The 12,751-nt window shown below is 42.6% G+C and overlaps 1 protein-coding gene across 8 annotated transcripts in view; it reads right to left on the bottom strand.

Moving 5' to 3' along the window:
* NMNAT3 (nicotinamide nucleotide adenylyltransferase 3) overlaps positions 1 to 12,751 on the bottom strand; it is a 79,232-nt gene that overhangs the window by 2,183 nt on the left and 64,298 nt on the right. For 3 of the 8 annotated variants that reach the window (XR_012160809.1, XR_012160810.1, XR_012160811.1), the window contains exons 6-7: positions 2,849 to 4,118; positions 583 to 689 (exon numbers count right to left, since the gene is read on the bottom strand). Coding sequence is in view for 3 of the 8 variants with exons in the window: in XM_073359985.1 (XP_073216086.1) it covers positions 3,769 to 4,118 (350 nt within the window). In the remaining 5 variants the exon portion in view is untranslated. Of the gene's footprint in view, positions 1 to 66; positions 690 to 1,169; positions 4,119 to 12,751 lie in introns of those variants that run through there. The other 5 variants (XM_073359985.1, XM_073359987.1, XM_073359986.1 and 2 more) reach the window with 3 other exon arrangements.

Below are 12,751 nucleotides of genomic sequence, written 5' to 3'. Positions count from 1 at the left end.
TCAAGCATTGGAAGTTCACTGATAACTGATGAATATTCTCTTGGATCTTCAGAAAAGATGTATGTGGAGTAAATAAAATGTAACTGTGCATAACATACTGATGCAACAGGGTGACATGTGTGCTCCAGCTCCAATCTTCCAACTCAGAGACAAAGGGTGTGTAGTCAATCTGATTTTGGAGTGGGAAAACGGCATCTGAAATCAGATGCAAGTAACACGACAAATGTCTTCCTTGACCCTTTATCTTGACTCATGTTGCAAAGGGTATCCTGCTGCAGAGCTGAACTAATGAAGAGCTACATGACCTATCCAGACAAATCTCCATAGTACATACCAAGCTTTATTGTAAGTATAAAATGCATGTCAACACCCAAAGGTCATTTTAATTTATAACCTTGTAATTTCAGATTATGTAAATATGGAAATTAAACAGCTACACGTCTCTATCAGTGCTACATCATATAGTAGCGACCACTCCCTGAGCTATGGGGCAGATCCTGAGATAACATACTGCTACTGAAGGAAGTGCAGTGAAAATGTGCAGCCTGGGACAACAATCAAGACATGATGATCCTCCAGTACCTTCCCATTAGCCTTGTGACTGGAAGTGGATTATCACTCTGCTCAGCTCCTGCTCAGTGTCCTACGTGCAGTTTGCCTTGCAGTTTCTCCATCTTCACGTCTGCTGTCTGATATAGGAAAAAAATGCCTACTAACATACCCATGTATCAGCATGCAGTCACCAGAGAGGGCAGACAAGTTGTCCCACAACACCTGCCAATGTGAGCATAGATTGGCACAGTAAATTGTGTATATGAATCTTGCAGTATGTGCCCAGATAGCTGTAATGCTTGTCACAAGATACAACACCAGTGCTGAGATGGGATACGACAAAACAGAGATGTGGTTGCACTATTGCAGGTTAGGCTACCACAAGTTAAATTACCCCACCTACCTACTACCTACCTACCCCATGCTTAACATGCATTGAAACACAGCCAAAGCCACAGTGCTCCAGAGTCCACTCTTGAGGCAAAAAGAAAAGCAGTACTTGTGGCACCTTAGAGACTAACAAATTTATTTGAACATAAACTTTCATGAGCTACAGCCCACTTCATCGGATGCATGCATCTTACACAATCCCTCCCTCCCTCCCTTTCTTTTGTGGAGTCTTCTACATCAAAATTGAATTTGACAGGATCCGTAAGATGTTAGCCCAACATTTGAATGGTTTACCATGTCCGTTGTGACATGTAAGGAACAACTACTCAGTAGGCATCTTAACTACTTTCACTGCATTATTCATTACAGAAACACTACAGTTCAAGTTGCACAGAGGTACACTAGCAATAACCCACTGTCTTAGGTACAAATCATATCCCTTTCAAATTACATCAGACTTTCTCATTATTAGTAAACAAGATGCCCATTAACATAGTATCTAGCTCAGGGGTGGGCAAAATTTTTGGCTCTAGGGCTACATCTGGGTATAGAAATTGTATGGTGGGCCATGAATGCTCACAAAATTGGGATTGGGATGCGGGACGGGGAGTGGGCTCTGGTTGGGGGTCCTGGGTGGGGCCAGAAATGAGGGGTACAGGAGGGGGCTCCAGGCTAGGGAGTAGGGTGTGTGGGGAGGGAGGGGGAGGGCTCTGGGTGGGACTGGGAATGAAGGATTTGGTGTACAGGAGGGTGCTCTGGGCTGGGATCAAGGGGTTCAGAGAGCAGAAGGGGGATCAGGGCTGGGGCAGGCAGTTGGTGCACGGGGAGAGGCTCAGGGGTGCAGACTCTGGGCAGGTCTTACCTCAAGCGGCTCGCGGAAACAGCAGCATGTCCCTTCTCCGGCTTCTACGCGGAAGCGCAGTCAGGCGGCTCTGCACGCTGCCCCATCTGCAGGCACCACCCCTGAAGCTCCCATTGGCTGCGGTTCCCAGCCAATGGGAGCTGCGGGGGCATTGCTTGGGGCAGGGGCAGCATGTGGAGAGGAAGCCCCTGGCTGCCCCTATGCATAGGAGCCGGAGAGGGCCATGCCGCTGTTTCCAGGAGCCGCGTGGAGTGGCCCCCGATCCTGCTCCCCGGCTGGAGCACCGGAGCGGGGCAAGCCCCAGACCCCGCTCCCCAGCAGGGGCTCGAGGACCAGATTAAAATGGCTGGTGGGCCAGATTTGGCCCGCGGGCTGTAGTTTGCCCACCCTGATCTAGCTACTATATGAATTATATAATTGTGTCTGGCAACCAAAATGTTGCTACAATTGAAAATATATATAGCCACCTGACTATCCAAACACTTTATAACCAACAATATCTGATCATATCACCAGTTAATGCTGCATTTGTTGTTTCTTTTATTCTTTTTCCTTAAAAGTATTTTCTCAACTATTAGCTGTCCAGTAATCCAGAGGACACAGCTGAATTAGGCCTTCCCATATCAGGCCCAGAGAAAACAGGTTTTTGGAAAATATCCTCTTTTATTGCAACTTCTAAGCATTATACACAAAGTAGAATGCAGCATGTGTGTGCTATGAAAGCCAAAGCAAAACACAATCTCATTGTTGAAATGAATCCCATGACACCAAAAGAGCATATAGTGTGAACAATCATTGTATTGAATTTGTATGGTTTTATACAGGACATCCACAGACTGCTGAGTTGGGAAAACTCAAAGATTACTTAAGGGAAAGCGGCAGATAAATTTCACCACTTCCCATAAATTATTAACAAAATCTTTCAAAACTTTGGCTGGCATTACTAGGCTTCAGAACTGCTGAGACATCTCTAGGGGCTATTCATGCAAGAAGGAAAGGGAACAAGAACAGTAGAATCAAGTGAGTAGTTCAGATAATTCTCACCTGAATGCAAGGAAAGAGAGTGTAGAATCTCCAGTGCTGCTCACTCTTCTTGATGTTGACATAGGGGGCATGGCTGGGGCTCCCTTATAGCTGGGCTGCCATATCAACAGCTTCAGGGTTTTGACAGCTAGTTGCTCTAAACTACGCCAGGGGACTGGACTAGCATATAGGACTAAGAGCAAAGCAAAGAACCCCCTTTAAAGGTCTCATTATGAGCTGGATTGAAAATAATGGGATTTAAGCACATGCCTAAGTGCTTTCCTGAATCAGGGCTTTATTTCTGATCTGCCAACATATATACGCACAAAACTGAACGGTATTAAGTAATACAGTGAAATAATTTTTTTCAGGATCCTATAAAGTAGAAATGTGCAATAACTATGTACATTTTAGCAGTTTATTGAAAATATTCCTGAGAAGGAAAATGACAATAATTTTACTCTCACTATCTGCGAATGGCCAAGACCACTGAAACAGTTCCTGGTATTAGATGATTATAATACGGGAAAGCACTAACTACAGCCCTTGAGGTCATTTAAGTCATCACAAGAATCCCTCAACAATTACTAAAGATTTTAATATTTGTGTTAAAAATAGAAGAAATGTAATGTAAATTAACTCTTAGTGGAGATCTTAAAACTGATAGCCCTTTGCACATAACAGCTTAGGAAAGCATGACCTCAGTAGTAATATAATACAAAAACTTTTCTGAATTACTCTACAAATGTTCAGAAGTATAGCTAGTTGCATCTCCCCACAACCTACTTCACTTTCCTCCATACACAAAGATTGTGCCTTTGCAGGGATTTTCCAAAAATAAATGCCATTGTGTTCTCCCCATTTGGTGGAATAAAGACGTCAATCATTTAGTGTGTTTATCATTGTGTTGTGTAGTTTAAGAGGCTGAAGTTAAATCCCCTTTATTTTCCCCTCTCACTCTCTTCTGTGTAGATATTATAGTGCTTAATATAGGAAATGACAGAATCTGGAATGAGGTACTTCACACTTAGTCCTTTGCATAAAGCATGTCGTATATGCGTGGCACTGATTTCATTCTGAATCCATTCTGTGACCAGGTGGATATTGTGCTGGAATCGAGTCAGAAGTTCTGATTCACTGATGTACTGAACAGGGTCAGAGCCAGCACGGCTAATACACACCAAACCAAACTTTTCTACTATTTCTTTAATATGCTCCTCCTTCCAGAGATTAGGTGTACTAAACGTCTTCAGAATGTCAGCTCCGCAAAGCAGCTTTAACTCTGGGGAAACTGGAAAAGCAAAAACAAATGGAAGTTTTATGAAGATCCTTATTAAACATGAAAAAAAGTTGATGAGATGACATTAAGTTTTTCACTTATTTCTGGTATTTTACCCAAATTTCTTTTGAAAAGTTACATGAAATATTCTGCTTGGAAAAAGAGTAAGGAATTTGAGACAGAGGTCCACTGTCTAATCACCAGTCAGATCCCAAAAGAACCCAAACTCCATTGGCCAACTATATCTTGGCCCATAGGATTTAAAAGGTGATCTGTATGATTGTAAAGGACAGTTACTGCAGTATTTTTTATAAGCAACAACGATGAAATACAATCAAGGGGTATTTAAGGGCATAAATTTGGCTCATAGGGTATTAGGCTGGATAATAGGCCATACATTGAGAAACTAGTAGTCCACCCATTGAGGTTCTATTCACTACTCGATGTAGGCTTGATCTTATATTCAAGTTAATGGAAAAATCCCGTTGACTTCCACAATGAAGGATCAGGCAGCTGGGGTGCATACAGCTCCCACGAGCATTTTAGCCGTTTCATCTATGCACTGGGGAGTGATGATATCTCTCAGCTGTGAAGTCATTCTGTTTTTTCCAGAGTACTTCTGACCGAGCCAAGGCAGCTTCCAGCATTTTCCCAGAGCAACCAAACTTAATATTACTGTTGTGTACTGGTAAAGTAAGGCTATTAGAGACCTTTCTTCTATCTCAGCATCATCTCCTAAATATAGGTTAGGAGTAATAAAATCTAGTAATATTAAATCAACCTTTTTTAAAAAGTGAAAAATAATGGACAAAAACCCAGAGACCAGGAAATGCAGCATTAAGGCTGCTACTGCCCTTAATTCACCCTGTTCCATGGGAGTACATCAGTCCTCGCAGTAGGCAAGATCACATATTTTTCCAGTACCTGGTAACCATACATGCAAGAGGTGGTGAATTCAGGACAAACCAGAATTACTGTAATGTGGATGTTCTTCCTTTAGTGGTTTATCTCAGAACCTCCTTACAATTATTCTCAAAGTAAGTGTTTATGTTTTACATTTCTGCTATGTTTTGTTAGGTTTATATCACAATTACACACACAAGAACCATGTTAAAAGGACATTATTAAGGTTGCAAAGTCAAGCACTCAAAAGTTAGGAAATTAAGGTTGCCTGTGAACCTTAGTGTAGCCCCTCTGTGCACATGCTTTATGACACAGTCTTTAATTACATGTTTATACACACTTTTTTTCCCACAGGACAGTCTCATTCAGTACACAGAGTGGACAGGGCTCATCTAATCATCAGCTTTTCATTCCCCCCGCCCCCCCCCCAGTTGTTCAATGTGTGGCCCCATACTTTATTTACTGCACTCTATTCAAACCCTGCTCCAAAGACAGTGGAAAATTATGACAGTGATTTTCCAACATTAATTTTTTTCACAATAAATTATTTCACAATACCCTTGTAAGCTGAGGAGACATTATCCCCATTTTACAGTTGGAGAACTAAGGCACAGAGAGATTAAGTTAAAAAGTATCTACTAATTTTGGGTTTCCAATTTGAGATGCCTAGGACCATATGTAGCATTATATAGTGTTTCATATGTTCAAAGCATAGCTTCCATTGACTTCAGTTGCAACAGTGAGTGCTCAGCAATTCTGTAAACCTGACACCATTCCCTCAAATCAGGTACTCAGAAAATGAGGAACACACAATTAGTGATTACCTGGTTTCAGTGACTAGCCTAGCATCACTTAAGGAACTTTGTGGCAGAGGTAGGGATAGAATTTAATTCTCCAGAATAGCATTCAACTGCCTTAACCATGAGATCATCCTTTCTCTTCCTACAATCTTCTATCTCATTCACTACACACCTTCCAACTTTCGTAGTAGGTTGCCATCTTCCATGTGAATCAGCACTACAGGGGGATGGCATGCTTTTTGCCTGTGGATTTCACAGACATTAGCTGACAGCAGAGGAATGGTGAGACTTAGAATTTTGGATTCCATTTCAAGCTCTTCAGAGGAGTGTGCTCTAGGATGCCAAACACTGACCCCTGCAGCTCCATCTCCTCCAATCTGTCCGGGCCCAATCTTGTCTTTCCTACTCCTCATCCCGGACCCAATTTTCCCGTCTGGACTCCCTCTCCTGCTCTCAGTCCCAATCTCCTTGCTCGGCCATTCCCAGTTATCTTCCACCAGCACCTTGTCCCAGTATCTCTTTGCCCAAGCAGTCTCTGCTCCCTGCTCCTCATCTGATTTGTCTCTCCCCTCCCCACCCCACTGGCCTCCAGTGACTCCCAACCTCACATTTACCAAACCCACAGTCTTCCTCCCTGGGCTCCTTGTCAAATATCAGTTTCAACCTCTTACCTTCTCCACCCCCACCACCCATTTCCTTCTCTCTTTGCTCAGCAACTCCCAGTTCTTCTCCTGATTTCTGGCCCCTCATCAGATCTGTCTCTCTTCCCCTTGACCTACTGGTTCCCAGTCCCACTCTCTTTGTTCAACCAGTCCCCGCCACTTTGTTTCCCTCCCTGGCTCCCAGTCCTAGTCACTTTGCCCAACCAGTCCCAGGCTCCTACCCCATTCCCAGTTTTCCTCTTTCATCCCTTACCAACTTCCATGCCAGTTCCCTCACCCCAGATTTCTTGTCCCAGTCTACTCTCCCTGCCCCTCGTCCCCGGCCCTCGATGCTAGATCTGGCTCTTGTCCCTCTGCATCTGAAACAGGCAATTTCCTCCTTGGGCACTCTGGGCAGGGCCAGATTAACTTTTTGTGGGACTGGCGACAAACACAATTGTGGTCCCCCATGGGGCAAGGTGCAGGATGGTCAGTCCTCCCACCACAACCGCACAGCACCCTGCAAACCACACCGCTCGCTCAGTGCCCCCCACCCATAGACCTCCCTACTGCCCACCCCTTCCTCACAGTCCCACCATCACAGCTGCACAGCACTCCATATTCCTGAGGGGGTTCTGCACTAAAAAATTAAAAATTCTGTGCACAATATTTTAAAGTTCTGCACATTTTATTTGTCAATAAATAAATGTGGAGGCGTCAATACGGCAGTGGGGAGCACGACCACTGGTGGCATGGAGGTGGGAGATTACCCTGCAGGGTGGGGGTGGGGTTGGGGCGGAGCAGAGGCAGGGGCTTTGGAGAAGAGGAAGGGCGGGGGCGGAGCAGGGGCAGCTTTCCTGGCCAGCTTAGCCAGCCGGGGGATCGGGCTGGCTGGGGCCCCTTCTGATTGTGGGCCCGGCGCCATGGCGCCATGGTAAACCTTGTACTGACCCCGGGACACACTGAGAGGACAGGAGAAACAGACTCCCTGCTCTCAATTCAGGTGCCCAACCGGGCGCTGTCTGCGATCATAGGGAGCAGCAATTACAGGGAAAGACCTGCTCATCTCTCAGCTGGATAAAATCTTTGGGAAACAGAATGGAAAAGCTCCAACAAGTCTCTACTGAGTACTTGTGAACTGCAATTTTTCAGAGGCTTATAACTTAGCCAAATTTAGGCAGATATTCATGGGGGTGGCAAAAGGAACATCCATGACATAAAGGTCACCTCCCTGCCAAATATCAAGTCACTGCTCCAAAGCATGGAGGCACAAGAGTGTCTCAAAGAAAAGGTCACCAGAATTTTTTAAAACTGGGTTAAATGCTGTTTGAAATGACTGGGTTCTTTTTTCCTGTAATTTTCCAGCGAAGTTCAGCCTGAAACAGGTACCTGGCATGGCAAATTTCATCCTGAAAGCTTAAAGCTTGGCAAAGTTAAAAGCAACCAAAAACTTTTAATGGGAAGTGTCAGACAACCTTAATAATATAAGGCAAGGTGGCACAAAGCCCAGATAGACTAAGCATAGGATTGGGAAACAGAAATTCATAAGTTCTAACCCAGACGCTCAGTGAGCGTTTGGGAAAGTCTCAACCTGTGTCTGTCTCAGACTTTGCCTGCAGTAGGGATTTGACCCAATTACAGCCATTGCTGGCCAGCCTCCATACACCCTATATAGGCAAGGCTGCTATTTGCATGGGTGAAATTTAACTTACTTTCAAGGAGAACTTTACACAGAGGTCTGCTGTATCACTCTTACATCGAGCTGATGCACATCATTCTTAAGATGAAAAAAGATATAAGTACTAATTAATAATACTTTTAGGGCCAGATCTGCCAATAGAGCAAAATATGTGGGCCCCTCACAGTGTTAAGTCCAAAGGGATCAGAGATTCACCAGCACAATCCCCCTGGAACACCTGCTCCTCCAAGGAACCTGGAGACAATAGATGCAGACCAAAAAGTAAGCATTGGCAGCATAGGAGGGAGCAGGGCCAGGCAAAGCAAGAGATAAGTTGATTCAGCACATCTCCAAGGAGCCTTTATTGACAGGCTTCTATGAAGCCCCAGACAGAACTTCAAGTGACTTTCCCCCTGGCAACACACTTAGGAGAATTGGGACAGTACCACTGCCAGCCCCCCTTGAGGATTTCGGGGTGTCAATGTCTCTATGTGCTACAGCTGGTCAAAAAAAGTCAGAAAATTCTTGCCATTTGTCAGTTAAATTTCTAAAATCAAAAATTCTTGACCAGCTGTATCACAGTAAGGAGGGTGGGCTGGCAACTTTCAACCCCTGCACATTCGCCGGTTAAAATGGGCCCAAAGCATTTAAAAGGGGCTCTGCAATATTACAAAGAAAAACAGCAGCAGCACCAAAACTCTACACATGCATGGTGCAGGTGTTGGACAGAATCGGAGCTAGAATCTGCCCACAAAGATAAAAGAGGGATGGGCAATCAAGTTTAGCTCAATGCAACCAGTAGCCACGCTCATCTTTAATGTGGAAGTAAGGCCTGCAGAGATTGCAATACCCAGCATGCAATGCACCATCTTGATTCTGGCAGCCAGGAAACTTGCTCCATTTTAGGTGATTTAGGTGCAGCCCTTAGAGTCTTGGCATGTTTTCCATGCAGTTAAGAAAAGTCTGAACGTCTCTCAGCATTATAAGAAAGGATATTTTTTAATATGGTACTGTGCAGTTCTCAAAGGTAGTTAATACTCGAAGTATTTAATATTAAACAGGAATTGTGCCATACTAGAAAACTACAGTATCACCTTGTCTCCTTCTCCAGAACTGTTGTGATGTCACCAGCACTGTACACAAGGAACAGAAAGCTTGCTGAGAAGCTCCATTGCTTATTTAAAAAGACAACTAAAAGGTCATGTTATCGGTAGACCTATTGGGTCTCACAGCTGCCTTTCATTACAGGATAAATGTAAAAAGCAACAGAGGTCCTTTATGGAATAGATAGCTGAAACAACAGGGGCCTCAACCCAAAACAAAGTCACACACAAGTCTGGAGAAGGAGAGAGATTAATGTGGCACAAGAGGCGGTGGTATGACTATGATCATTCAGAGGCAAGGGACTGATTGGATTGGAGAGGTGTATCTGTGTGTGAGAGAGATGAATTGAAGAAACCCCTCAGAAGCACACAAAGGAAAGGAGCAAAGTGCCAAGGAGATATCAGAACAAGCACTGGGAACACAGTCCTGAGTAAAAACCTAGAGAGAGTTTTTTGGGCTGAGTGCTGGTTAACAGAGGCTTGGACTATGAGCAATGAAACTATCTCCTGTTGTTTAATTCCTCTGTGTTCAAGGAAACAGGACTTTGTAATTTCTTCTTGTGATGCTGTCTAATTAAAATATGATCATGCAAATCATTGTTGCTCCCATTGTTATATAATTGCAACAAATCTTATACAAAGTGTGATGTATGGCCAGAAAGGGTTAAGCAGCTTGCAGGCTAACTGACCCAGAGTCAATCATTAGAGACAAGTTAGAAAAGTATGTGAATGGTAATTAGGGCCAGTCCATGCTAGATAGGCTAGAACTTTGAAATGCAAACCTGTATTGTTAGAAAATTGGAGGTGATACTAATTGTATGTGTATATTTACATCTTGTCAAACATTAGGAACTGACTGTTTACATGGCTATCTGTCACTATAGCTATTGATTCAGAGATAAAAATGGAATATTAACATTTAAATTAACTGTAAACAGGATATCGCTGTGTTCGTCTCTCTTTGAAATGTACAGCAAATCACCTGAGAATGATGGAAAATGGGCCATTGCCTTATGTTAACCTGTGTGGATAATTACCGGCAATGCTTAGGAAGTAGATCTACTTCAGAAGTACTCATAATTGTCTATTGTTTGCCGAAGGACTCTGAGCTGTCACAAGAAGGCCTGAAATTGTATAAAGATGCCATGGGTCCCAATCCTTTTAATCTCAGATCTGCTTGATGCTTCATGCAGGGGAAGCTTCAGCCACAAGGCTGGACCACCCTGAATATAAACATTTGGACTATAACCTATGAACTAATTCTGAAAGAACTCTTTGCAGCTAGAAAGCTCACCATCTCTGCTATGAATCTGAATTTCAGAAATTGTAGTCATGTCTGTAGGTATACTGATCTTTTAACCAATACTCTTTCTTTTCTTTTTTAATACATTTTAGTTTAGTGAATAAGAATTGGCTGTAAGCGTGAATTTGGCTAAGATCTGGAAGATTCATTAACCTGGGAGGTAATGTTTCTGATCCTTTGGGATTCATAGAACTTTCTTATATGACGAATAAGATTTTCAGTAATCCTCATCATCTTTGACTTGGGTGTCTGGGTGGAGGCCTGAGGCTGAGCTTCTTTTAGGGAACTGTGTTGTTGGCTTCTGGGTAACCAGTGAGGAGTTATAGAAGCTGTTTAGTGCTGGCTTGGTAAATCTAAGTACTGGAATATCCACCAGCTTTGGGGATTGCCTGACCCATTCTTTGCAGTTCACCCTAATTGAGTGATCTCAGTTGGCTCCCCTGGGACGCCAGTCACACTTGTAAATAAACAGGACTCATCAAAGAAATATCCAACTCCATCATCAATTTCTCCACCTGTCTGAAAGTCTCTGAATTTTGGCTAACAGCACAATTGAAAAAGGAATAACTGTGCAATGAGACAAAAAAGCTTCCATAAAGAGTCTCTAGTTGGTGTGTGGCTCATTAGAAGGTAGCAACATTTTCTGTTTAAAATGAGGTAGATGGCTTTTTCATTATAAAAGGCCAAAATAAAATAAATTTTTTAAAAAATCCTGAAGTAGACTCTGGCCTGTATCCCAGATACTACATAATACTACATCACAAAATGCTTTATAGCTTTAGCTGGTTTGTGCATAGCATTCTCTCTCTGAAGGTACATGCACTGCCCTTTGATAGATTACTTTAAACAACCAAGCTTGCCATAAGTTCAAACTACAGACAACACACTATCCATCCTCACAGAAAATATCCAAACAGAATAAGAAATCCTTTGAAAGAGGAAGCAAATCTTGGACTATTGTCCAAATTTAACAAATGGCTAGTTTTACAAAAGGCTGCCAATATAACCAGCACATTTTCCCCCAAAGGCAATACAGTGAGGAAAAAAATAATGTCCTTCGACTTTCAAGGACATCCTGCAAAATAATGATCTCCACCTTTCACAATTGATAATAGATCTAAAGCCCAAATGCCCACAGACCAGTGCTCCATTTTTTGATGAGTACAACAGCCTTTATTTCAGGCCATGTCTCTATAAATCCAAAAAGAAGAAAGACTGGGAAAATTTTTGCAAGTTTTTGATTGGTGTGACTGAATCAATAATGGACAGAAATGAACTACCATACTCTGCAATGTCATTCAGGGAAGAAGGACAGGGTTAGCCAAAGGAGAAACAATCATTAATACAAAGAAAGGAGCTGGATTTAAGATCCAGCAAGCTTTAATTAAGAAAGACTGCTGTTGGACTAAGCCATGTAAAAGCATTTGAAAGGTGCCAAATTTATTCATGTAAGGCAACTTGGAGACTTGAAATGCAAGGAATTCAATTTCAAATAAAACGAAGATCAAGTGTCTCATAAGCAGAAAAAGAAATACTGTATGTGAAGCTTAATTCAGTGAATCTATCAAGAATGTGAAACCCTGCCAGAATATCATACAAGGGACTGAGGGAAGAATTAACGTGGAATCAGCCACCATAAATCATTTCTAAGTCCTTTCAAAGCAAATTATTAGCAAACAAATTCCAAATTATTAGCAAACAATACTGTTATAGTATTTACTGTAGTTTTTGAAAAGAATACTATCATCATTAAATAAATAATTAAAGTATAGCAAAAAGTTCCAGTGCCATCAGGAAAAATAATTTGGAGATTCTCAACGAGTTAACTTTTCAGCAGCTATTATCTTCATTTTACATCATCACAACCCTGAGAAAAAGGGCTGGAGGTGAAATAAGTCTGAGGCATCCTATGAGGCTAGAGGGTTTTCCAGATCATCATAGGTTACATACCTTGAGAATAATGCAGGTTTTGATAAGGCCTTGTTTTCAGGTGGCTGTAAAGTCCTGTGGCTGGGATGCTCAGGGGGAAGGCAGATGACATAAGGAGCATCGATGGCCTCCCTCCTTTCCATTGCTGCCAGGATGGGTTGCACCGAGTAGCAATACCATTGCAGAATTAATAAAACTGCAGTCATTTGGTCTAAAATCCAGGTGTCTGTATCTGTCCTCATTGGCCCCTTCTATTTAAAATGTACATTAAGTACAGATGAATTCAGT

The sequence above is a fragment of the Lepidochelys kempii genome, chromosome 9, assembly GCF_965140265.1.
Source record: "Lepidochelys kempii isolate rLepKem1 chromosome 9, rLepKem1.hap2, whole genome shotgun sequence".
Taxonomy (NCBI): domain Eukaryota; kingdom Metazoa; phylum Chordata; order Testudines; family Cheloniidae; genus Lepidochelys; species Lepidochelys kempii.
Note: the sequence above shows the minus strand (reverse complement) of the source record. Positions and strands in the feature narration are given on the sequence as shown.